Source organism: Bos javanicus, chromosome 19 (assembly GCF_032452875.1).
Source record: "Bos javanicus breed banteng chromosome 19, ARS-OSU_banteng_1.0, whole genome shotgun sequence".
NCBI lineage: Eukaryota > Metazoa > Chordata > Mammalia > Artiodactyla > Bovidae > Bos > Bos javanicus.
In genome coordinates this window covers 28,119,474-28,142,151 of record NC_083886.1, presented here as the reverse complement: position 1 = coordinate 28,142,151, position 22,678 = coordinate 28,119,474, and the positions used below count along the sequence as shown (strand labels likewise).

At 40.7% G+C, this 22,678-nt stretch overlaps 2 protein-coding genes, 1 long non-coding RNA gene and 1 pseudogene across 6 annotated transcripts in view; 1 reads left to right on the top strand and 3 right to left on the bottom strand.

Moving 5' to 3' along the window:
• LOC133232037 (uncharacterized) overlaps window positions 1–22,678 on the top strand; it is a 141,591-nt gene that overhangs the window by 41,297 nt on the left and 77,616 nt on the right. The window lies entirely within an intron of this gene.
• Window positions 5,335–7,430, bottom strand: LOC133232035 (transcription initiation factor TFIID subunit 13-like; annotated as a pseudogene).
• On the bottom strand, window positions 6,049–7,017 carry LOC133232034 (CUE domain-containing protein 2-like). Its single transcript, XM_061390952.1, has one exon. The coding sequence runs from the start codon at window positions 7,015–7,017 to the stop codon at window positions 6,727–6,729; it is 291 nt and encodes a 96-aa protein (XP_061246936.1). The 3' UTR covers window positions 6,049–6,726.
• Window positions 6,049–7,039, bottom strand: LOC133232033 (CUE domain-containing protein 2-like). Its single transcript, XM_061390951.1, has one exon. It carries the CDS (start codon window positions 6,700–6,702, stop codon window positions 6,220–6,222), a length of 483 nt encoding a protein of 160 aa, XP_061246935.1. The 5' UTR covers window positions 6,703–7,039; the 3' UTR covers window positions 6,049–6,219.

The following is a 22,678-nucleotide window of genomic DNA, read 5'->3' as shown; positions in this document are numbered from 1 at the left end:
TTGGATAAGGCTACCCACATTGGGGAAGGCCTTCTGCTTTACTCAGCCCACTCATTCAAATGCTAGTCTCTTCTGGAAACATCTTCACAGACCACCCAGAAATAAGGTTCAACCAGCTACCTGGGCATCCAGTGCCTAGTCAATTTGATATAAAACATTAATCATCACAGAAGGCTAGTAGCAGCTCTGGGATGGTGTTTTATCAATTTAATAACCTAATAAGAAAAGAGTCTTTCCTTTCAAATCATTCCAGTAACAATCCCAGTGCTGAATCTCTTTGGCCAGGCTTGGATTGTGTGCTCCTCTCTTCTAAACTATTATTACATAACAGTACAATTTATGGAGTACTAATTATGTGTCAAATCATAAATCTAAGTCTGAGTTTTCTATGGTTAGATGTGTAACCTTGGACAATTTAGACTTCCCAAGCTTGAAAAGGCACTTAATCAGTGTCCTCTGTATTATTTTACTTAATCCTTGACAACCCCAATAAAATAGATTCTATCATCATCCTCATTTAAGTGATGAAGAAACTAAAGCCCAGGCAAGTTAAGTATATTATTCAGGACAAAAGAATTAGCAAATGGTAAGTCCACTTGTATGGGTTGAAAATGTGATTGGAAGCAAGTTCCCTGCAAAAGAATCAGATGCTGCTTCTGACATTGAAGGTAAGAGTTAAAAACAAAATAAAAAACACACCAAAACAACCACACAGGGTACAGGGGTAAAAATACTTAAAAAATCTCTCACTAATATATTCCTAAAGATAAGAGAATATATCGAATTCATGTTGTAAGAACATGTATGCATGCTCACTCAGTCATGTCCAACTCTTTGTGACCCCAATGGACTATAGCCCACCAGGCTCCTCTGATGGAATTTTCCTGGCAAGAATATTGGAGTGGATTGCCATTTCCTTCTCCGGGGGATCTTCCTGATCCAGGGATCAAACTCGAGTCGCCTGTGTCTCCTGAATTGGCAGGCAGATTTTTTACCACTGAACCACCTGGGAGGCCTGTTGTAAGAACAGGATTATATAATTTATAAATATTAAGAGAATAAAAAAGAGCCTTAAAAATTAAGGCAGGATAGTAGACCTGAGAAAAGTAATAGAAGAGTTGGAAGATAAACTTGAAAAAATCCTGAAGAAGATGAAGAGATGGATAGGAGAGAAAAGATGAGAATATCAGAATATAAGCCTGGACGGTTCAATATCTGAATAATAGGAGCTCTAGACAGAACAGAGAACATTTAAAGGAGGTAGTCATCAACAAAAGTGAAAGTGAAAGTTGCTCAGTCGTGTCCAACTCTTTCCGACTGTGTAGTCCATGGAATTCTCCAGGCCAGAATACTGGAGTGGGTAGCCTTTCCCTTCTCCACGGGATCTTCCCAACCCGGGGATCACACTCAGGTCTCCTGCATTGCAGGCAGATTCTTTACTGTCTGAGCCATCAATAGAACAGTACAGAAAAATTTACCAAGCTCGAGGACATGAGTTTCCAGACTGAAGGGTCCTTCGAATGCCCAGAAAAAAGGATGAAAAGAGTCCCACCCAGCCAGACACATCATCATGAAATTTCAGGACACAGGGCCAAAGAGATTTAAAAGTCTTTGAGAGAGAAAAAGAGATGGAGATCAGGAATTAGGTTTGACTTTTCATACTTCGGTGAATAACACTGGAAGCAGCAGAGCAATGCCTTCAAAGTACTGAAGCAGGGACTACCCTGGTGGTCCAGGAGTTAAGAATCCACCTTCCAATACAGGGGACTTGGGTTCAATCCCTGGTTGGGGAACTAGGATCCCACATGCTGAGGGGCTACTGAGCCCACACACTGCAACTAGAGAAAACACATTCACCACAATGAAGACCCAGCTCAGCTAAAAAAATAAAGCAAATCTTTAAAAAATATTGAAGCAGAATGTTTTCCAATCTAGAATTCTCCACTTAACTAAATTATCAGTCAAATTTGAGGGTAAATAAAGACATTTTCAGATAGGCAAGATTTCAAGGATGCATTTCCCTCCCATGCATGCTTTCTGAAGAAGCTACTGGAAACTGTGCTTTTTGAACAAGAGAATAAACTAAGGAAGGCGTGCATACATGCTCAGTCACTCAGTCATGTTCAACTCTGTGTGACCCCATGGACTGTAGCCTGCCAGGCTCCTCTGTCCATGGGATTCTCCAGGCAAGTATACTAGAGTAGTTTGCCATTTCCTCCTCCAGCATGGAATACCGTAAATAGGAATCTGACACAGGAGAAAGGTGAAAGGAATCTGAGGATGATGGGCGATCTGAGGACGACAGCTGTGCGCTAGATTCGGAAGGAAACAGACTGAAGCAGTACAACCCCAGAGAGAGACAAAATGGCGGAGGGCCGCCACCACCATTGCCCCCTACCCTACTCTCATACAGACTTTTAAATCAAGGACAAAATGCCCAGAGAGTCTGGCCCAAATTTTTCTCTGAACTTCATCAATCCGCTGATCACTCTTGCATGCCCTGCTGCCTGACCTGCTGTGGATAGTGTCTAGAAATGCTCTGCTTTGACCTCTTGGAAGAGTTGGAGGGCAAGTCCTGGTGAATAGAAGATACAGAACAGCCTTTCCTTCTGACTGTGTCCTGGCTGAACACCTAAACACTGGCCCATGCTGTGGCACTGCCTCATGTCTCAACGATGCTGAGCCCCATGCCCAGTGTTACTCATCGTCTTACTCAATGATTTTCCTATAAAAGTCTCTTGTAAATGCTCAAGGAAGCTGAAGCCCAGACAATGACCCAGAGACAGTTGAGTTCATCTCCATCAACATTTGCAGCATCACCCTTTCCTTACCCTCCTTCACTGGTGCTCGCTACTCAGATTTTCAAAACTAAGTCATGTTTAGGGAAAAATGTCTAGGTGGAAAAATGAAGAGAAAAAATGATCAATGCAGAAGTCATCACAGTGTTTCGTGCTGGGAGGTAGAGAAGAGACTGTAATTGAGGAGTAAACAGAGAGTTTGGAAAGACTGGCTTTGTTTTATATCTCAAACTTAGTGGATGGTTGTTTACACTATAATTATATTTAGGTGGAATGAATGATTTTATCCCTCCTTTTATTTGATGATGCTTTTCACAACAAACCGTTGAAAAAATCAGGTGCTGTTAATAAATAAGGAAATGAGTGGGGACAAGCACAACTAAGAGATATTCATCAAACTCTTTGAAAAATGAAAACGTCTGCAAAGAGAAAAGATAGGAGGGGACATTTGTGTCTGGCTAGTTCTATTACAGGGAACAGAGACCTGCTTAATTCATTAAAAAAAAATTTACTGAAGTATAGCTGATTTACATTGTTGTGTTAATTTTTGCTATACAGCAAATTGATTCAGTTATATATATATATATGTTTTTTTCATGTTCTTTTCCATTATGGTTTATCACATATAGTTCTCTGTGCTATACTTTAGGACCATTCTCTATATAATAGTTTGCATCTGCTAATCCCAAACACCCAATCCATCCCTCCCTGCTTAATTTAACTCAAGAAAGGAGTGGGGGTTGTTTTGAGTCTACCTGTGGAATGATCTAGAATGATAAAACTCAGGAATTTTTTCACTCTCCTTATAGGCATCTCTGTGTCCTTGATTGTCTACTCTGTTCCCTATTGGCTACATAGTAAACCTCCCCCAAATTCTTTAACTTAAAACAACAATAGCCATTTATTTATTGGCTCATGATACTATGATTTAGGAAGGGATTGGCAGGGACAGCTCATCCTTGCTCTGTCAGGTGTTGGCTGGGTCAGCTTGACTGGGGCTGGAGGATGATGCTGGCTTCACTGACAAGTGTGGCTTCTCAGCTAAGGTGTCTAGAGTAGCTGGGAGCTGGCTGGACCAGTCTCTCCAGCAGGGCTTCTTTACATGGTGACTCAAGGCTCCAAGAGGAATAAAGCAGTCAGGCGCCTTCAGCTCTAGGTCCAGAGCTGGCACTGTGTCACTTCTGCTGCATATCTTTGGCCAAAGCAAGTTCATATCAGAGAGGAGAAATAGACTTCACCTCCTGATGGGGGAAGTGGCATGTGCTTACAGAGATGGAAAGAATACTTGGCTGCTGTTTTTCTAACAGTGCTATGTAGCATTCTCCCACCACATAATTTTGATTTGCATATAATTTTAGTTTGTTGAGACTTTTTATTTTGTTTCTGTTTTTGCCCTTGCAGCATGCAGCATCTTAGTTCTCCAACCAGGGATCCAACCTGCTGCCCTGCTGTAGAAGTATGGAGTCTTAACCACTGGACTATCAGGGAATTCCCTAGTTTGTTGTTGCGCTGGATTTCCCAGGTGGCTCAGATGGCCCTGGGTCAGGAATATCCCCTGGAAAAGGGAATGGCAACCCATTCCAGTATTCTTGCCTAGACGATCCCATGGACAATCCCTGGTGGGCTACAGTCCATGGGGTCACAAAGAGTTGAACGTGACTGAGCAACTTTCATTTTCTTTCACTTAACTCCAGCCATGTTTTTCTGTCACCTACAACTTTATTGCTAACTAGCAGTTTCTTTCTTTTTTAAGTAATCTTTTTAATTTTTCATACTTTATTCCTTATATTAATAGGTTAAGAAAGTGAAATCTTCCTAAGTACTGATTCATAGATAATGTTTATAAGTGGCACACAAAACATTCAGTTTCACAAAGAGTAGTATCCAGTGATCCCTTTAAATGCAATTTTAATCCTTACTTTAAGCTAAGAACAGGAATAATACAGTGAGCTAAATACACACAAAATTTGTATATCCTGAACTACAAAAGTGGTTTCCATAGCCACACATGGTTTTAGTCAAATACACATTTTCAAAATAAATAAATACTAACAAATACGTTAGTGAAACCCCAAATGCTTACCTGCAATCAACTTTTTCAGCAATACCATTCCTGCTACTGAAAGCACTTTCAGAAGTTATAATCTGACCTGGGAAATGAGTTCTTTTAAAATCTGACAAATAGTGTATTATAAACCCCAAAGATTTTTAATCCAGTAAGTCTTCCAACACAGAAACATTCATAGGAAATTTTTAGTTTCTCAAAAAATAAAAAATTAAAATTAAATCACTCTTGTTATCTAAAGAAGAGTATTAAAACACATTATCTTAAGGCAAATAAACATTCCTACAAGAGACTGTATTTTCTAATATCATTTTCTCCTTAAAAGAAACACAAACCAGTTCACTATCTTTTAATAACTTACACTACTATAGTCTAAAAGCTTTAGAAATACATGAAACACATCTTAGCTATCAAAGTCAAAGGTGCCATTTAGATTTCACATATTAAACAGCTACAGTACAACCTACAATGGCACAATATAATTAATGGCTGCTGCTGCTGCTAAGTCACTTCAGTCATGTCCGACTCTGTGCAACCCCATAGACGGCAGCCCACCAGGCTCTCCCATCCCTGGGATTCTCCAGGCAAGAATACTGGAGTGGGTTGCCATTTCCTTCTCCATGCATGAAAGTGAAAAGTGAAAGTGAAGTCACTCAGTCGTGTCCGACTCTTATCGACCCCGTGGACTGCAGCCCTACCAGGCTCCTCCGTCCATGGGATTTTCCAGGCAAGAGTACTGGAGTGGGGTGCCATTGCCTTATATAAATATTAATTCATCGACATGGTCAAGAGTCAGAAGAAACTGAATGATTTGCAAACCAAGATACTTTGACTTACATGTGGTCATTAAAATCCAACAAGTAATTCAAGTATGGTAATACAATGGCAGGCAATTAAAGGCTCATATATCATTCTAAAATTGAATATGTGAAAATAAAACCTGAAAACTTTGTGGTTCTCTGTTTTTCATTCACATGGTTAGGTATCAGGACCTTACTGTGGAAAATATAGTTACTAAGTATGGTTTCCCCAGAAGATAAGGAAGCTTCAGAAAGTACAATAGGTGTCAAGATCCATAGTTTGCTTCATCAAATGCTTTTCTAGCACGTTTCAAATTGCCATTCATAGTAAGCAAGTCTTTAACCCTAGAAAACTTTCTTGGATCCTTTTTTTTTTTTTTTCACCTTCCTGGGGCTACCTTTACTGTGCCTTGTGGCAGCTCCAAGAGGAGGTTAACACTGTAGAGCAAGGAAGTTGGGAAGGAAGGGGGACAGGAGTTAGGGCCAGCCCTGTGTGGTGTGTAGGGCTCCTCTGGGATCTGTGCCTAGATGGCTCGGGCAGAGTCTGGCAAGTGCCTCAGTGGAAGCGGTACTTTGTGGCCGGCTTGAGATTGATGTATGTGGCCTTCATCTCCTCAGCCTCAGGGTTCTGCACATCTTTGAATCGCTCCCCTTTGGTGCTCACTATCTGGTTGTCGATGTATCGGATCAGCTTCTTGGGAGCCTCCTTAGGAGCCATAGGACGGTGAATCTTCTGATCCTCTGCACTATCCACCATCATGTACTTCTGCAGGATGAAGGACTTCAGCTCATCTTTTTGGGGGCCTCTGAGACGCCTAGGCAGGTCCTGGTTGGGGCCATACCAGGCTGGAGGCCCCTGCTTCCCCTCTACCAGCATCTGCACAGCTTCTTCCAAGTCCCCTCGAGCTTTGGCCAATACCCACTGGGCCTGCTCCACTGAACAGGTGGGGAAAACCTCCAGGAGTATGTCCACCCCTGGCAGCAGCTCTTCCTCAGGGCCGGCTGCCTCATCTTGGGTGTCCCCAGCAGAAGACATCATCTCTTCTTTGAGCTTTTCAGGCCGCTACAGGGGCTCTTTGTTCCTGGCGCCACTCAACTGCCCTGAGAGCTTCTGGATCATGTCCCCTATTGTACCCCTGGGGATGTGGGCGAAGCCAGGCACATAGGCCTCCATCATCTCAGTGAAGGCTTCCATGTCGAAATTCTCCTCTGATGGGCCTGAGGGGCCCAGGTCCCCAAGAACCCCAAGCACATAGGAAAAGATGACGTCATCCAAGCCACTGAGGTCAGCCTCTGGGAGGTGCGTCTGGACAAAGGCAAGAAGGGCTGCACGGACAATCCTCTCCAGCTCCATGCTCTCTCCTCTGCTGCTCCGTCGGGCGTCGCTGGCGACTTGTCCTGCGCGGTGCAGCTCGAATGCCCCCAGCCCCACCAAGGAGATCAAAGGCCTCTTGGATCCTTTTGAATAAAGAAGATGATATCTTCAACTTGTACCTGACCATGATTTCCTCTAATTGACTTTGCCTTATGAGTCATTTCAGTGATGAACTCTGACAAGGTCTTCAAGAATATCTACTGATTCAGTATAAGGATTCTGGTCATCTCCAAACCCATACATCATACACCTTAATTCTTTAGAAAAAAGTCTCTTTCTTTTACCCTGTCCATCTTCTGTACTTCCTCTAATTTCTTCACTTTCTTCCTCAAAGGCAGGATTCTCTTCTTCATCCACCATCCCACCAGCCAGCCACATCCGCAGCGTACCCACCTCCCTTGGAGCTAGCAGTTTCTTTTTATGCTTTTAGGTTCAAATTCCTAAGAACTGATTGGTTCAGTTCATCTTTTTCACCTTATGCCACTGGTCAAAGCCTATTTTTTTCCTAAAGTTTTTAGTTGAAAAATGTTCAGCTTTTGGAATAGTCACACATATAGTACATTGAAAGTCTATAGACCTTTTCTTTAGAGTCAACTGATTTTATCATTCGCTACATTTGCTTGATCACATTTTCTTTCTCCATGTATATATGTATGCAGTTAGTTGAAGATATCAAATACTTTGGTATATATCTCCTGAGATTGAGGGCATTCTTCTGCATAACCACAGTCAAACAGTCACACTCAAGAAGTTTAGCAATTATATACAACTGTAATCTAATCTGCTACTCAGATTCATATTTCCACAATTGACATATGATTTTTTTGGATCCAGTATTCAAATAATGAGCACACACAGAAATTAGTTTTCATGTCTCCCTAATGTCCTTTAATTTCAGACAAGTTCTCTGGATATTTTTCATCTTTTGTGACATTGACTTTCTGGAGAGGCTAGGCCAGCTGTTTTGCACAGTTTCTTTCCATTTGACTTGCTTGATTATTTCCTCTTGATTAGATTCAGCTTAAACCTTTTTGGTAAGAATACTATATAGGTAGGATTTCTCTAGTGGTCCAGTGGCTAAGACTCCGTGCTCCCAATGCAGGGGGCCCAGGTTCAGTCCCTGGTATGGGAATTAAGAGTTCACACGCTGCAACTAAAGATCCCACATGCCACAAGGAAGATGGAAGATCCTGCAAGCTGCAACTAAGACTTGGTGCAGCCAAAATTAATTAATTAACTAAAAAAAAAAAAATACTACCTAGGTGATGCGTGGCTAACCTGTTGATTGGCTGCTTTTAGACAATTCCTGGCCAGTTGCCTATTTGTACTCACTCGCATCCCCCTTCCCTTGTCCCCTTCCCCATCACTCCTCAGTCTCCTTAGCCCAGAGCCTTCTAGGTAAGTTTGGCCAAGAGAAGACAGATGGTTGGAGAACAGGAGGAGGGAAAAGGCTGGGATAGTTCCCCCTCTTTCTCTCTTCCTGTGAGGTCCTTGACTGTGGCTACTTCTCTCCCAAGAAGTCTCCTCTCCCCAACAAACAGACCCTGCCTCTGTGATTCCAGCTCCCTGGAAATCCCCCTCCTTGGTTCTGGCTCCTTCTGACTGGCCCCAAACTCTGTGCTCTGATAAAACCTCCTTTTCCTGCTGTCCCTTCTGCCTAGAGCAGCAGTTGTTTCTGGCCAGTTGCTAACCTTCAGTCTCCTCACCATCCTGTGTTTGGCTTCTCAGCTTTTCCATTTCCTGTGGAACCAATTTCCTTTATTTGGTTTGAAAAACCCAGGGTGGTGTCTGCTTTCCTGACTAAACCCTGACTAATACAGGGAGGGTGTCTAATCCTGGTGACCTGTGGGATGGAGTTATGTGGTATAAACTAAGCATTAGAGGCAGGGGCTATAAGAGGGGAAATTGTTTTAGAAGGAGGAGTATGCACTGTAGGTCTCCTCCCTGGTTACATGGAAAGGAAGTGTACAAAAATGTAACATCGCTGGGTGGTATAATTTTGGGTGATTTTCATATTATTTTTTCTTCTCTTTTGTTTATCCACATTACCTACATTTTCTGCAATGGATATGAATTGTTTTGGCATGAAGGAAAAAAATCTAGCATGCCATATTTAATAAGTAAATGAGAGAATGGTACACATGTACAATAAGCTATATCAGAGGATATGGAAGTGGCTAACCCCCATAAGAGTACTTTGGCTCCCAAATATTTCTTCCAGCTTTATTGAAATATAATTGATAAATAAAATTTTAATATTAATAGATTTAAAGTGTACACTGTAATGATTTGATTATGCATGTATGTTGTGAAGTGATTCCCATGATTGAGTTAACACATCCATCATCTCACATATTTATCATTTATTTATTTATCTGGGAAAAGGAGAAGGGAACGGCAGAGGATGAGATGGTTAGATAGCATCACCAACTCAATGGACATGAATTTGAGCAAACTCTGTGGATAGTGGAGGACAGAGGAGCCTGGTGTGCTGCAGTCCATGGGGTCACAAAGAGTCAGACATGACTGAGCTCAACAACAACAAATTTATTTTGGTGCAAACACTAAAGTTCTATTCTCTTAATAAATTTCAATCATACAATGCAGCATTATCAACTATAGTCACTGTGTTATACATTAGATATATATATCCCCCAGCCCCTAGCAAACACCATTCTTTTCTTTGTTTTTATGAGTTCAACTTTCTTTCTTTTTTTTTGGCCGTGTGGCATGTGGGATCTTAGTTCCTCCACCAGGGATCAAACCTGCATCCCCTGCATTGATTGGAAGGCAGATTCATAACCACTGGACCACCAAGGAAGTCCCTATTGAAGTCCTTCTGGAGAGTAAATTTCCAGGAGAAGAATTAACGGGGAAAAGGTCATGGATATTTTGATGTTTCTGGACCCCTAAAGACAAATCATTTCCTATAAGACAGTACTAATACCTACTGTCTCCAAGAACTTATAATTGCTTTAGTTTCCCTTCAATTTTAAGAATAAATATAAAGGTAGAGAATGAAAACCTTCTTCCTGTTCCAGTTTTTATAGTTCCTACACACATCTTTCCTGGAGACCATGGTATTCATTTCTCATATGATTTAGAGTTTCTCATGAACAAGCCAGCAAAATGAATGCATGTAAAGAGAGCATACTAAACACACCATTCTTAATTTTGGCTTTTGAATTTGTTTGTATTTTGGAAATCTTTCTGTATCAGAACAGAGTACTTCCTCATTCTTTAACAAGTGTAGAATATTCCATTGAATAAATTTACTATGATGTACTTAACCAGTCATCTAATGATGGACATTTAAATTTTCCCCCCAATCTTTTGCTAAAGCAAACAAGGAGATGATTAACCTTCCCCTCACATTATTTTGCCTGTGTGCAAGTAGATTTGAATAATAAATTCTCAGAAACATTACTGCTGGTTCAAAGGGTAGATGCACTAGTGATCTTGTTGAAGAAGTGAAGTTGCTCAGTCGTGTCCAACTCTTTGCAACCCTATGGACTGTAGCCCATCAGGCTCCTCCATCCATGGAATTTTTCCAGGCAAGAGTACTGGAGTGGGTTACCGTTTCCTTCTCCAGGGGATCTTCCTGACCCAGGGATTGAACCTGCGTCTCCTGCATTGCAGACAGATGCTTTATTGTCTGAGCTACCCGGGAAGCCTGTGATCTTGTTAGATGTTACCAAATTGCCCTTCAGAATGATGATATCCATTTACATCCCCAGTAGCAATTTTTGATTGGAGAAGGAAATGGCAACCCACTCCAGTGTTCTTGCCTAGAGAATCCCAGGGATGGGGGAGCCTGGTGGGCCGCCATCTATGGGGTCCCATGGAGTCCGACACGACTGAAGTGACTTAGCAGCAGCAGCAGCAGCAGCAGCAGCAATGTTTGAGACTGTGATCACTCTATTATCCTATTATGCATGCACAGAAGAGTGTGTTATTAAGTCTGTGAGTCCATGTGTCTCGTGAAATGTTTATTGTAGTTATATTTATCTTCTCTCAATCTACCATTTGATTATTTTGTATCTTTAATTCTCTCCTTATTATCTTATTGTAATACTTACAATAGTTGTTTTACAGCCCTTGTCTTCTGATTCCATCATCTCTGTCATATCTGGTCTGTTTCCATTGACTTTATTTTCTTCTGATTATTGGTTATATTTTCTTGCCTCTTTGCATTGCTAGTAATTTTTACATATCATTTATTGTTTATTTTCAGCTGCATTGGGTCTTCACTGCTACGTGCAGGCTTTCTCTAGTTGAAGGCAAACGGGGACTACTTTCTAGTTGTGATGAGCAGGCTCACTAGTTGCAGCACTTGGGTTTAGTTGCTCTGTGGCACATGAGAGCTTCCTGGACCAGGGATCAAACCCACGTCCTGAATTGGCAGGCAGATTCTTATCAACCACTGCATCACCAGGGAAGTTCCCCAGGACTGGTTGTTTGTTTCACAGAAAAAGAAGGGTAAAGATAGGAAAGTATTTGGTTTGTTTACTGGATTCATTCACAAAGTGTTTACTGAGTACCTATTATATGCTTGCGTGCTCAGTCGTGTTCATTCTTTGTGACCCTATGAACTGTAGCCCAGTAGGCTCCTCTGCCCATGGGATCCTCCAAGCAAGAATACTGGAGTGGGTTGACATTTCCTCTTCCACTCCTCCCCACCCAGGGGCAAAACTCACGTTTCCTGCATCTCCTTGCATTGGCAGGCAAATTCTTACTACTGAGCTACCTGGGAAGCCCTTATTATACACAAGCCATTAAGAATATGCAGTTTGTGCCCTCAAGGAGTTCCTAACCTGGTGGGGGAAACAAAATGATAAAAAAAATAAAATGCAACTGTGTACTACTGTGAAGAATGAATTCTGTATAGGATGTGGAGCACAAGGCAGGGAGAGGTCAGTTTATGTTGGGAAGACAGACTGCTTGGGGAGCAAGTTGAACTGAGTCTTGAAATTTGAGTAGGCATCTGCCAGGTTGGCAGAGATGGAGGAGAGTTGGGGAGAAGGTAGGCATTCTGGGCAAATAGACAGCAAGAGTTCCAGGATTCTGGTGAAATTTCAGGGAAATCCATGAGGTTGGGGCCAGGAAGAAATAAGTGATATGGTTGCAAAGGAAACAGGAGACCCATGAGAAAAGTTCTTTGGAGTGCTGGTGAGAGATGATAAGGACCAGAAACAGGGCAGGGTTAGCAGGAATAGAGATGGGGGAGGGTGAAAGAGATGCTAAGGAAGTGGAATTGTCAAGACTGTTGTTCCATTGGTGATGGTAGGGAGAGAGAAAGGAGAGAGAGAGGGCAGAGAAGAGGGAGAGACGGCAAAAGAGATTGATCCAGTATGACTCCCTGGTTCTTGAATGGGGCAAGTAGGTGTATGATGGAGTCATTTACAGAGATGTGGGGACATGTAAGGAAGGACTGGGAAATGTAATCAAGTTGGTTTTTGATTAAGTCGAGTTTGAAGCACCAGGACTTCCCTGGTGCTCCAGTGGTTAAGAAGACACCTTCCAGTGCAGGGGATGCAGGTTCAATCCCTGGTCGGGGAATTAGAATCCCACACATTGCAGGGCAACTACGAATGAGTGCTTTAGATCCCGTGCGACACAGCTAGAGGAGCCCTTGCGCTGCAAGGAAGAGCCTGCATGCTGCAACTAAGACCTGACACAGCCAAATAAACACTAAAAGAGAAGATTAAAAAAAAAGTTTGAAGAACCTCTTGAAATTGTAGACGGGTACCTCATGGCCCACTTTACTGTCCACTGCTTTGCATGTGTAAGGCTTTGATGTCTGAGAAAGGTCAAAAGTTACCTGCCAAAAGTTCTTCTTTGGTAGAGGAACTATAAGCAAGTGCAATTCAATTCAAAATAATTATTGAGCATTTACTATGTACCACATGGTGCAACACACACTAATCTCCAAGGGGAGAGAGATTCTGTCTGCCTTGTCCACATTTGCATCCCAATACCTGATACAGTGACTGATACACAGTGGACATTTAATTAGTGTTTGTTGAATGACTAACTGAATGTATGAATGAACATGTTTGGTAATGAAAATAGCAACGAGTATCTCCTGAATCCCAAAAGCTTGGGGAGACAAATGCATAGACAGGGTCAAACAGCATATTAAATGCTTGAATAGAATGGATGTAATGGGCAAGGAGGACTCATGGGGAAAAGGAGTGAGTTGTGCTGGGTTTTAAAGTTTTCTGGGCAGAGAAGAGGAAAAGACATTCCAGGAAGAAAGAATAGAACATATAAAGGCCTAGAAGGGTGAAAGTGCATGACATGGTTCTCAGACTGACAGTTTAGTGCAGCTGTACTCCACCTGGCAGCCATCACGCCTGCCATCCCCTTAGAAGGAAATAGTCCCCATCCATAGCCTGTGCTGAGGGGAAGCTCTGGGTGTTCTTACTTTACACAAAATGAAACTGCTGTTCAGCCACAGGCAAATAATAAGCTGTCTAGGACCCTAAGAGTTACACTTGAGTGGAACAACTGACCAAACCAGAAGGAACAGGGCTGGTCTCTCACTATGATGTAAGTGAGTGTGTATGGTTGTGGTGGTAGCAATGGTATGGAAACCACAGAGATCAGGCAGTAGCCATAGCATCAAAGATGGAGAGAAGCCAGAGAAGCCAAGATGACCATAGGAAACAAAAGTTACAAAAAACTAGAAGCCACATGGCAGAGAAAAGACATGCTGAGCAGAGGGAGAAGCAGTTGCTTTCAGAGAAGCAGATGGAATCAGAGGTCAGCCTGTTATATCACATCTACATAGATTAAAACCCATTATAGTGTTATAATGTGTGTGTGTGCGCTCAGTCACTTAGTGGTGTCCGACTCTGCAACCCCACAGACTGTAGCCTACCAGGTTCCTTTCTCCATGGGATTCTCCAAGCAGGAATACTGGAGTTGGTTGCCATTTCCTCCTCCAGAGGATCTTCCTGACCCAGGATCTAGCCCTTGTCTCCTGCATTGGTAGGTGGATTCTTTGCTACCCTGCCACCTGGGAAGCCCTAGTAACACTATAATACTTGCTATCAACCATCAAACATGTTGAACAGGTTTAATTCACTAGGAGAGGATATTTAAAATTTCTGTTGTTCTTTATTCCCAGTGACCCAAGTTTCCTGCTCATATCATTTCCCTTCTGTCTGAATAACTTCTTTTAGCAATTCTGTTGCTAAATAACTTCTGTTAGCAAATTTGGAGCAGCTCTGTTGGCAATGGATTCTCTTAGTTTGTCTTCATTTAAGAATGTCTTTATTTCATCATCATCCTCCAGGTTTTTTTTTTTTTCCCCCTCTCAGCCCTTAAAGAAATATGATTCCACTTTATTTTGGCCTCCATTGTTTCTTTTCTTTTTTAAATATTGATCTTCATTTATTTATTTGGCTGTACCAGGTCTTAGTTGCAGCATGTGGTATTTTCAATATTCACTGTGGCATGCAGGGTCTTTTTTTAGTTGTGGTATACAAACATGTGGGATCTAGTTCCCTAACCAGGGATCAAACCCTGACCCTCTGCACTGGGAGCACAGAATCTTAGCCACTGGACCACTAGGGAAGACTCCAGAAGTTGTTTTTAAGTATATTTTTTAGAGTAAATTTCCTCTTTATTATTATTTTTTAGTTTGAAAACACATTTGAGTTTTGGCGTGTTCACATTTCTTGGTTCACCTGTGCGTTCTTTCAATGTGATAAATACCCAATCCCATTGTTTTCTGGCTTCCGTTGTTGCTGCTGAGACTTCTGTTGTCATGCTAACTCTTGCCCTTGGTGATGATCTTTCATTCTTTACGGCTGTTTTCAGGACTTTTTCATCTGTGGTATTCTGAAATTTTACTCTAATGTTTCTGGTTATGAATTTGTGTTCATTTTTTTCTCTTTGGGATACACTGATCTGTGAGTTTTAATGCTTCGTTTGTTCTAGAATACTGTTAACCAATATTGGTTAAAATATTTCTGTTGTCTCTTATGACCATACTTTCCTTTCAAAACTCCAGTTATTTCTATGGTATACCTTGTCATTTTATCCTCCATGTCTCTAAACCTTTCTTTTATATTTTTCATTTCCGTATCTGTTTTTCTCATATTCTGGATATATCCTTTTGACAAATCTTCTAATTCTCTAATCCTTTCTTCAGTTGTCCCAAATCTGCTTTTTAAGCCATCCTTTAAGACTTTAATTTCAACAATCTTGTTTTTTCTTATTTCTAGAATATATTTTTTCCTGATCTATCCATTCAATCTTGATTGTCTTTTTATATGCTTTCATTTGTAAATCAACTGTTTTTACTCTTTAACATTTCCTATGTGTATGTGTGTTCTATATTCTATATTTGTCACTTTAAAATTTTTATTTATTTATTTATTTATTTGATGTGCTGGATCTTCATTGCTGCATGCAGGCTTTTCTCTAGTTGTGGTGAGCGGGGGCCACTCTCCAGCTGCGGTGCACAGGCTTCTTCTGTTGCGGAGCACAGGCTCTAGGGCATGCAGGCTTCAGCAGTTGTGGCTTGTGGGCTCAGCAGTTGCAGCTCCCAGGCTCTAGAGCACAGACTCAGAGTAGATCTGATGCACAGGTTCAGTTGCTCTGAGGCTTGTGGGATCTTTCCAAACCAGGGATGAAACCCATGTCTCCTGCTTTAGCAGGTGCACTCCTTACACCTGAGCTAGCAGGGAAGCCCTGTATTTGTTGCTTCTAATAGCTTTATCCCCTTGGAATCTATTTTTTTTCTTGCTACTTCTGATTTTTACTCATAGTGGCTGGCTTCCTTATATATTTGATAATCTTTGTGAATCCATTGATTTGATTGATTGCCTGCATGCTCAGTGGTATCTGACTCTTTGTGATTCCATGGACTAGCTGCCAGGCTCCTCCGTCCAAGGGATTTCCTAGGCATTGCTTGCTCTTAGTATGTGGAAGAAGCTTTCTTCCAGAGAGTGTTTGCTTTGGCTTCTGGAATAGTCAGGGAGTGCTCCAGTGTAAGACCACTTTATCCTTTCTTTGAAGGTATTGGCTCAGATTAGGAGTTGCATGCTGGTGTTTCAAGGTTAAATGCCCCCTACAACATTATTCCCCTAGAAATCTGGACTCTGTGCATCCCTGCCTTTCCTGGCTGCCTGACCACACAGGCTGAAAACTTGCCTCTCTTTCTCTACAACACTCTAGCTCCCTGCTAACCAGCACATGTAAAAGAATCATTTAGAATTCCTGGAAAGGAAATTTATACTCACTGAAAACCAAAACAGTATACATGAAAAGTTCTAGACTGAAAACATTCTATTTTACTAAACAGTTATCATTCAATTCAAATTGATTTGCATGATGTTGAGCAAAGTCAGTTATGGTATTTTGTTGTTGTTGCCAAGTCACTAAGCATGTTAAGTCATGACTCTGCGACCCCATGGACTGCAGCACACCAGACTCTTCTGTCCTCCACTGTTTCCTGGAATTTGCTTAGATTCGTGTCCATTGAGTCAGTGATGCTATCTAACTATCTCATCCTCTACTACCCCTTTCTCTTTTTGCCTTCAATCTTTCCCAGCATCAGGGTCTTTTCCAAGGAGTCAGCTATTCAAATCAGGTGGCCAAAGTACTGGAGCTCCCGCTTCAGCATCAGTCCTTGCAATGAATATTCAGGGTTGATTTCCTTTAGGATTGACTGGTTTGATCTCCTTGCAGTCCAAGGGACTCTCAAGAGTCAGCACCACAACTCGAAAGCATCAATTCTTCCGTTATTGTCCAACTCTCACATCCATATATGACTACTGGGAAAACCATAGCTTTGACTATATGGACCTTTATCTGCAAAATGATGTCATTGCTTTTTAATACATTGTCTAGTTTTTTCACAGCTTTCCTTCCAAGGAGCAAACGTTTTTTGATTTCTTGGCTGTAGTCACTGTCCACAGTGGTTTTGGAGACTAGGAAAATAAAATCTGTCACTGCTTCCACTTTTTCCCCTTCTGTGTATTTTAAATATCTTCTATCTCTTTATTTCCTTCCATTATTTGTTCTTTTTTGTATTTGCACTTTCTCACTTCCTCAGTTTTGTTTGGGCTAATGAGTTATTTACTTTTTAAAAAAGTATTTTAGATTTATATGATAGTTCTGCTTTTCTTGTTTTCTAAAATTTATTATAATTTGTTTTTTCATTTATTCCTTTCTGCAGCAATCCTTTAGTTTATTTTGTTATTATTTTCTAACTTTTAAAGAGGAACTCTGATTTCTGCATTTTGTTTTCAAGTATGTATTTAAGGTGATTAAGTATTCCTCTGAGTACTACTTGAACTGCATTTCATAGATTCTGGTATATATTCTTTACGTTATTTTTATTATTATTTCCATTAATTCCTTAGTTTTGGGTATGTTTTCCTTTTGACCCAATAATTATATGAAAGAGAGTTTTATTTTTAAACTTCCAAATAGAGAGGACTCTTTGATTTTCTTATTAAATTCATTTGTTGCAATTGATTATAGGATAGTTTGTGCATTATTTCTGTAGGTGGGGGGTTGCAATAGTCCTTAAGTCTTAAGTATGAATTTTCATAAATACTATTGGACACTTGAAAAAATGGAGTGTCCTCCACCTTCAGGATGCAATGTTTGATATATATTAGTAAGGTCTACTCGGAGAAGGCAATGGCATCGCACTCCAGTACTCTTGCCTGGAAAATCCCATGGATGCAGGAGCCTGGTGGGCTGCAGTCCATGGGGTCGCTAAGAATCGGACATGACTGAGCAACTTCACTTTCACTTTTCACTTTCATGCATTGGAGAAGGAAATGGTAACCCACTCCAGTGTTCTTGCCTGGAGAATCCCAGAGACGGGGTAGCCTGGTGGGCTTCCGTCTCTGGGGTCACACAGAGTCGGACACAACTGAAGCGACTTAGCAGCAGTAGCAGTAAGGTCTACTATGTTAATTATATTGTTTAGGGCCACTCTGTTTTTAGCTTTTTAAAAAATTATAACTTGTTTTGAATTGGATGACACAAGTAAATGAAAGCCTCTTTAAAAAAAATGTATTTATTTATTTGACTGCTGGGTCTTAGTTGCGGCACGCAGAATCTTTTAGTTGCAGCATATGTGACCTAGTTCTCTGACCGGGGATCCAATCCAGGCCCCCGCCTCCCCCCTCCCCCCCGCTGCTGCACTGGGAACATGGCGTCTTAGCCACTGGACCACCAGGAAAGTCCCTAAAGCCTCATTTTTATTAGCATGTTTCTGTTTCCTTTTCCTTGCTTATCTTGTAATTTCTGCTCTATGAAGGTTACTTTTATGTTATTTTGTAAATCAATATTCATAATTGTTATATTTTCATTGCCAGTTGTACCCTTTAGCTTTCTAAAGTAACCTTGCTTCCTTGGCTCATATTCTACCTTGTCTATTATTAAGATCATGACTTCTGTTTTAAATAGTTTGTTGTATACCCTTGCCAATCTTTAAAATAAACTTTAACATTAGTTTTAGAGTTACAGGAAAATTATGAAGATTGTACTGAGAGCTTTCATGTACCTACACACCTAGTTTTGTCTGTTATTAAAATCTTAGATTAGTAGAGGGTTTTAAACATGAAGAGAATAGGAGGAAGCAAATAACACAAATTCTAATGTAGGAAATGGAGAAACAAGAATACACATAAAACATTTAAAAATCAAACCAATAAAATAAGCAAACTCAAATGAGCTTAATTTTTTTTCACAAAGTGAGAGAATAAAAATAAGCCATATTAGGAAGGAATAAAAGAAACATTACTTATACAATATAGGTTTAAAACAAAAGCAAAAACAAAAACCAACCCACAGTAACTGTAGCAGAAATAGAAAAGAGGGAGTGCTCTAGGAATCCCTGATAATTTACAGAGCCTGCTGCTGGAACGTCATCATTTTGCCATGTCTAGTGTTTATGCTATAACATTCTATCTAGTTAAGTGTCAGCGGTCCTCTTTTTAAGCAATGGGAATCGTTGCTTCGATTTCAGCCAGTCCACATAGTGAAAAATATAACCCACCTGGTCTGAAGATGAGACACTCTAGAACCACGCCTTTTAATTCTTCAATTTATTGTTCACAGTTTAAATAGAGAGCCCTCTAGGGGGCAGCAGTGGAATAACAGGAGCTGCTGTTTGGCCTTTGTGGAGAGAGGAGACAAAATGGTGACCTCTAGTCTAGAGCTTGTAGCTCAAGGAGAACACTTAGCATTACAACCCTTGACCCTTTCTCCTACTGCTTACAGGTGGCCACCATGTCACATACGGTAGTGTAAACCATTCACGGAGAATCCAGTGTGAGTGCCCACTTGGATTTGGTGCAACAGTACTGCCCTGCGTGAGTACAGATGGAGTAGAAGAGAAGAACCGATCAAAGTCACATCAAAGGGATGTGACCAGGATTCTTGAAGGTGTTTTGAGCCTGGTATAAAAGGAGGGGAGAAAGATCACTGATGGGAGAATTAGGGATGTGGAGTTCATACAGGAATCAACATTAACAAAGATGTAGAGCCTCTTATGTCCAATGATGCCTGGGCAGATTTTGTCAGTAAAATAAGAATGATTCTCCTGGAAGATTATGGTGGGCTTTTTTTTTTTTTTTGGAAGTATAGTTGATTTACAGTGTTGTGTTAATTTCTACTGTACAGCAAAGTGATTCAGTTATGTGTATATGTATGTACATTCTTTTTTCAGCATATTATTTTTCATTATGGTTTATCATAGATACTGAATACAGTTTTCTGTGCTGTACTGAAGGACCTTGTTTATTATGGTGAAATGATTTGAAGACTGGAGTGAGTCCTTGGCCTACCCACATTCAGTCTTGATAGTTTAATTTGGGTCTCAGTAATCCTGGTCCAATTGTCTGCTTAATTTCTTTACATAAATGTCCATTGTTCATCTAACTCAATTTTTCTTCTCTCCAGCCCAGTCGTGCCCATAGTCATAAACCCAGACTCAGTCTTTTAACCTCCTTCATCCATTCCTCTTCTGAAACTCAGTCTTCAAGTTCTTTCAGTCTTTACCTCACAGAGTTTCTCCAGAAAAGCTTATGACCAGTGAAAAAATTCTGAGAGTTTATTTCTGAGACTGTCTTTTATAATCCTTCTGAGAAGGCAAGTTCTAAGCTCAAACTCCACCTCCTGCTGGGTGAGGTGGTGACGGAGTTGTTGAAAGGTTGGCAGCAGTGGGTGATTTTTAATGGGCCGTATGTGTCTGTTTCTACGTTATTCACTGTTTTATGTTGTTATTGTTGCTTTGTTGTGGCACACCGACTCTCTAGTTGTGGCACACAGGCTCCATAGCACGCGAGCTCAGTAGCTGCAGTTCACGGGCTTAGTTGTTCCATGGCATGTAGGATCTTATTTCCCTGACCAGGAATCAGACCCAGGTCCTCTGCATTGGAAGGCAGATTCTTAACCACTGGACTGCCAGGGAAGCCCCATTCTTCTTCTTCTTTTTTTTTTTATGGCTGAGTATATTGGAAAATATATATATATATATATATGATATTTCTTAATCCAACCATATGTTAATGGGCCCTTGGGTTGCTTCCTTGTCTTGGCTATTGTAAATGTGCTGTGCTGTGCCCAGTCGCTTGGTCGTATCTGACTCTTTTGTGACTCCATGAACTGCAGCCCACCAAACTCCTCTGTTCATGGAATTTTCCAGGCAAGAATACTGAAGTAGGTTGCCATTTCCTACTCCAGGGAATCTTCCCAACTTAGGGATTGAACCAGAGTCTCCTGCATCTCCTGTATTGGCAGGCAGATTCTTTTACCACTGAGCTGTTGTAATTAGCGTGTATCAAAGTTTTAAGTGAGAGTCCCAGAAATTCACGCTCTGTTAGCAAGCCCCCCCTCCTTCCCCACCCCCCAAACCCCTCATCACCTTTATCTCCGGATCAGAGACTGATATTCCATGTTCTTTATCTCTGTTTATGTCAATTATTATAAGAAGAACAGGTTTAGGGCTGTTAATATGATGCTTTTCGTTGCTAGAAGTATTTATTTATACTTTCATCCTTTTTTTGTTTGACCAGGCTTGACAGAAGTTTGTCAGTTTTGTTGGTCTTCTCAAGGAGTCAGTTTTTTACTTTATTGATCCTATAAACTGTATCTTTATTCCTAATGTATTATCTTAAAATTTTTAATTCATTGTTTCAGTTCCCTGATATTTTGTGGATTTTTTTCTTCTCCTTTTTCTAACTATCATGGTAGTCTGAGGTCTTTGAAAAGGGAATAGATTGGGGCTAATATACTGATGCTGTTCTCTATGCAGCTGGGTTTTAGGTATTCATAGGGAAGGTCTACGCTCTCATTTCTGGTCTTGTGTCCTTTGCTGCTGAGGGTAATTGATAAATAAAACAATACTGTAAATACAAAATGATAATAAATTTGATGAAGTGTTGACAAATTCCCAAAGTAGAACTAAATCTTCCTCAAGAATAGAAAACCTAAATATATTTTAAACTATTAAAAGAATTTTATCATATAGTTAAAAATCTTCCTACCAAAACCTGTGTCCCCTGCATTGGCAGGCAGATCATTCACCCCTGGACCACCAGAGAAGTCCCTGTATTTTAAAAAAGTCAGTTTCAAGATGAATAAATGGAGAAGTCAGTGTTCATGCAAAGCCACAGAAATATAGATACTATATAATTCCACTTATATAAAATACTTAGAAGAATCAAAATCATGTAGACAGAAAGTATAATGGTGGTTTCCAGGGTCTGGGGGAAGGGTAGGATATAGAATTATTGTTTAATGGCTATAGAGTTTCAGTTTTATAAGATGAAGAGAGCAGTGGATGATGGTGATGTCTACACAGCAGTGTGAATATATTTAATGCCACTGAAATGCTATATTTTAAAATGGTTATGGTGGCAAATTTTATATTATGTGTATTTTAACACAATAAAAAAAGAGAGAGAGAAAGAAAAAAGAATTCACAGACAGGAAAAATCCTTGGCTCGCTTTTTCCTTGAATATTTTGAAGGGATGGACCCACTGCTGTTTGGCATTGAATACTGTGACTTGATCTTCTTGCCCTTCTGCCTGCTGCTGCGGCTGCTGCTAAGTCGCTTCAGTCGTGTCCGACTCTGTGAAACCCCATAGACGGCAGTCCACTAGGCTCCTCTGTCCCTGGGATTCTCCAGGCAAGAATACTGGAGTGGGTTGCCATTTTCTTATCCAATGCATGAAAGTGAAAAGTAAAAGTGAAGTCGCTCAGTCGTGTCCGACTCTTAGCGACCCCATGGACTGCAGCATAGTAGGCTCCTCCGTCCATGGGATTTTCCAGGCAAGAGTACTGGAGTGAGTTGCCATTGGCCTTCTGCCTACAGGATTGTTTGCTCATATTTAAAATCCAGTAGCTTTAGGGATATACCTCTGAGTTGACAATTCTAGGTCAGTTTTCACTGGTACTTGATTTTTCCTTTCAATATGTAGATTTTTATTTCAAGAGAGATTTCTTCCATTATATACATTTTAACATATGTATTCTATTCCATTGTTCTATCTCGTTTCTTTTTTAGGAATTGCAATTAATCTGTCTGTTCTTCAATCTCAGTCATTCATACCCACTGTGTATTTTCCCTCTAAACCTTTCTTCTTTATTTTGGTTTGCATT

What these genes read in the sequence shown, in the direction of transcription:
- LOC133232033 (XM_061390951.1), bottom strand. Translation starts at nt 6,702, where the DNA reads ATGATGTCTTCTGCTGGGGACACCCAAGATGAGGCAGCCGGCCCTGAG.
- LOC133232034 (XM_061390952.1), bottom strand. Translation starts at nt 7,017, where the DNA reads ATGGAGCTGGAGAGGATTGTCCGTGCAGCCCTTCTTGCCTTTGTCCAG.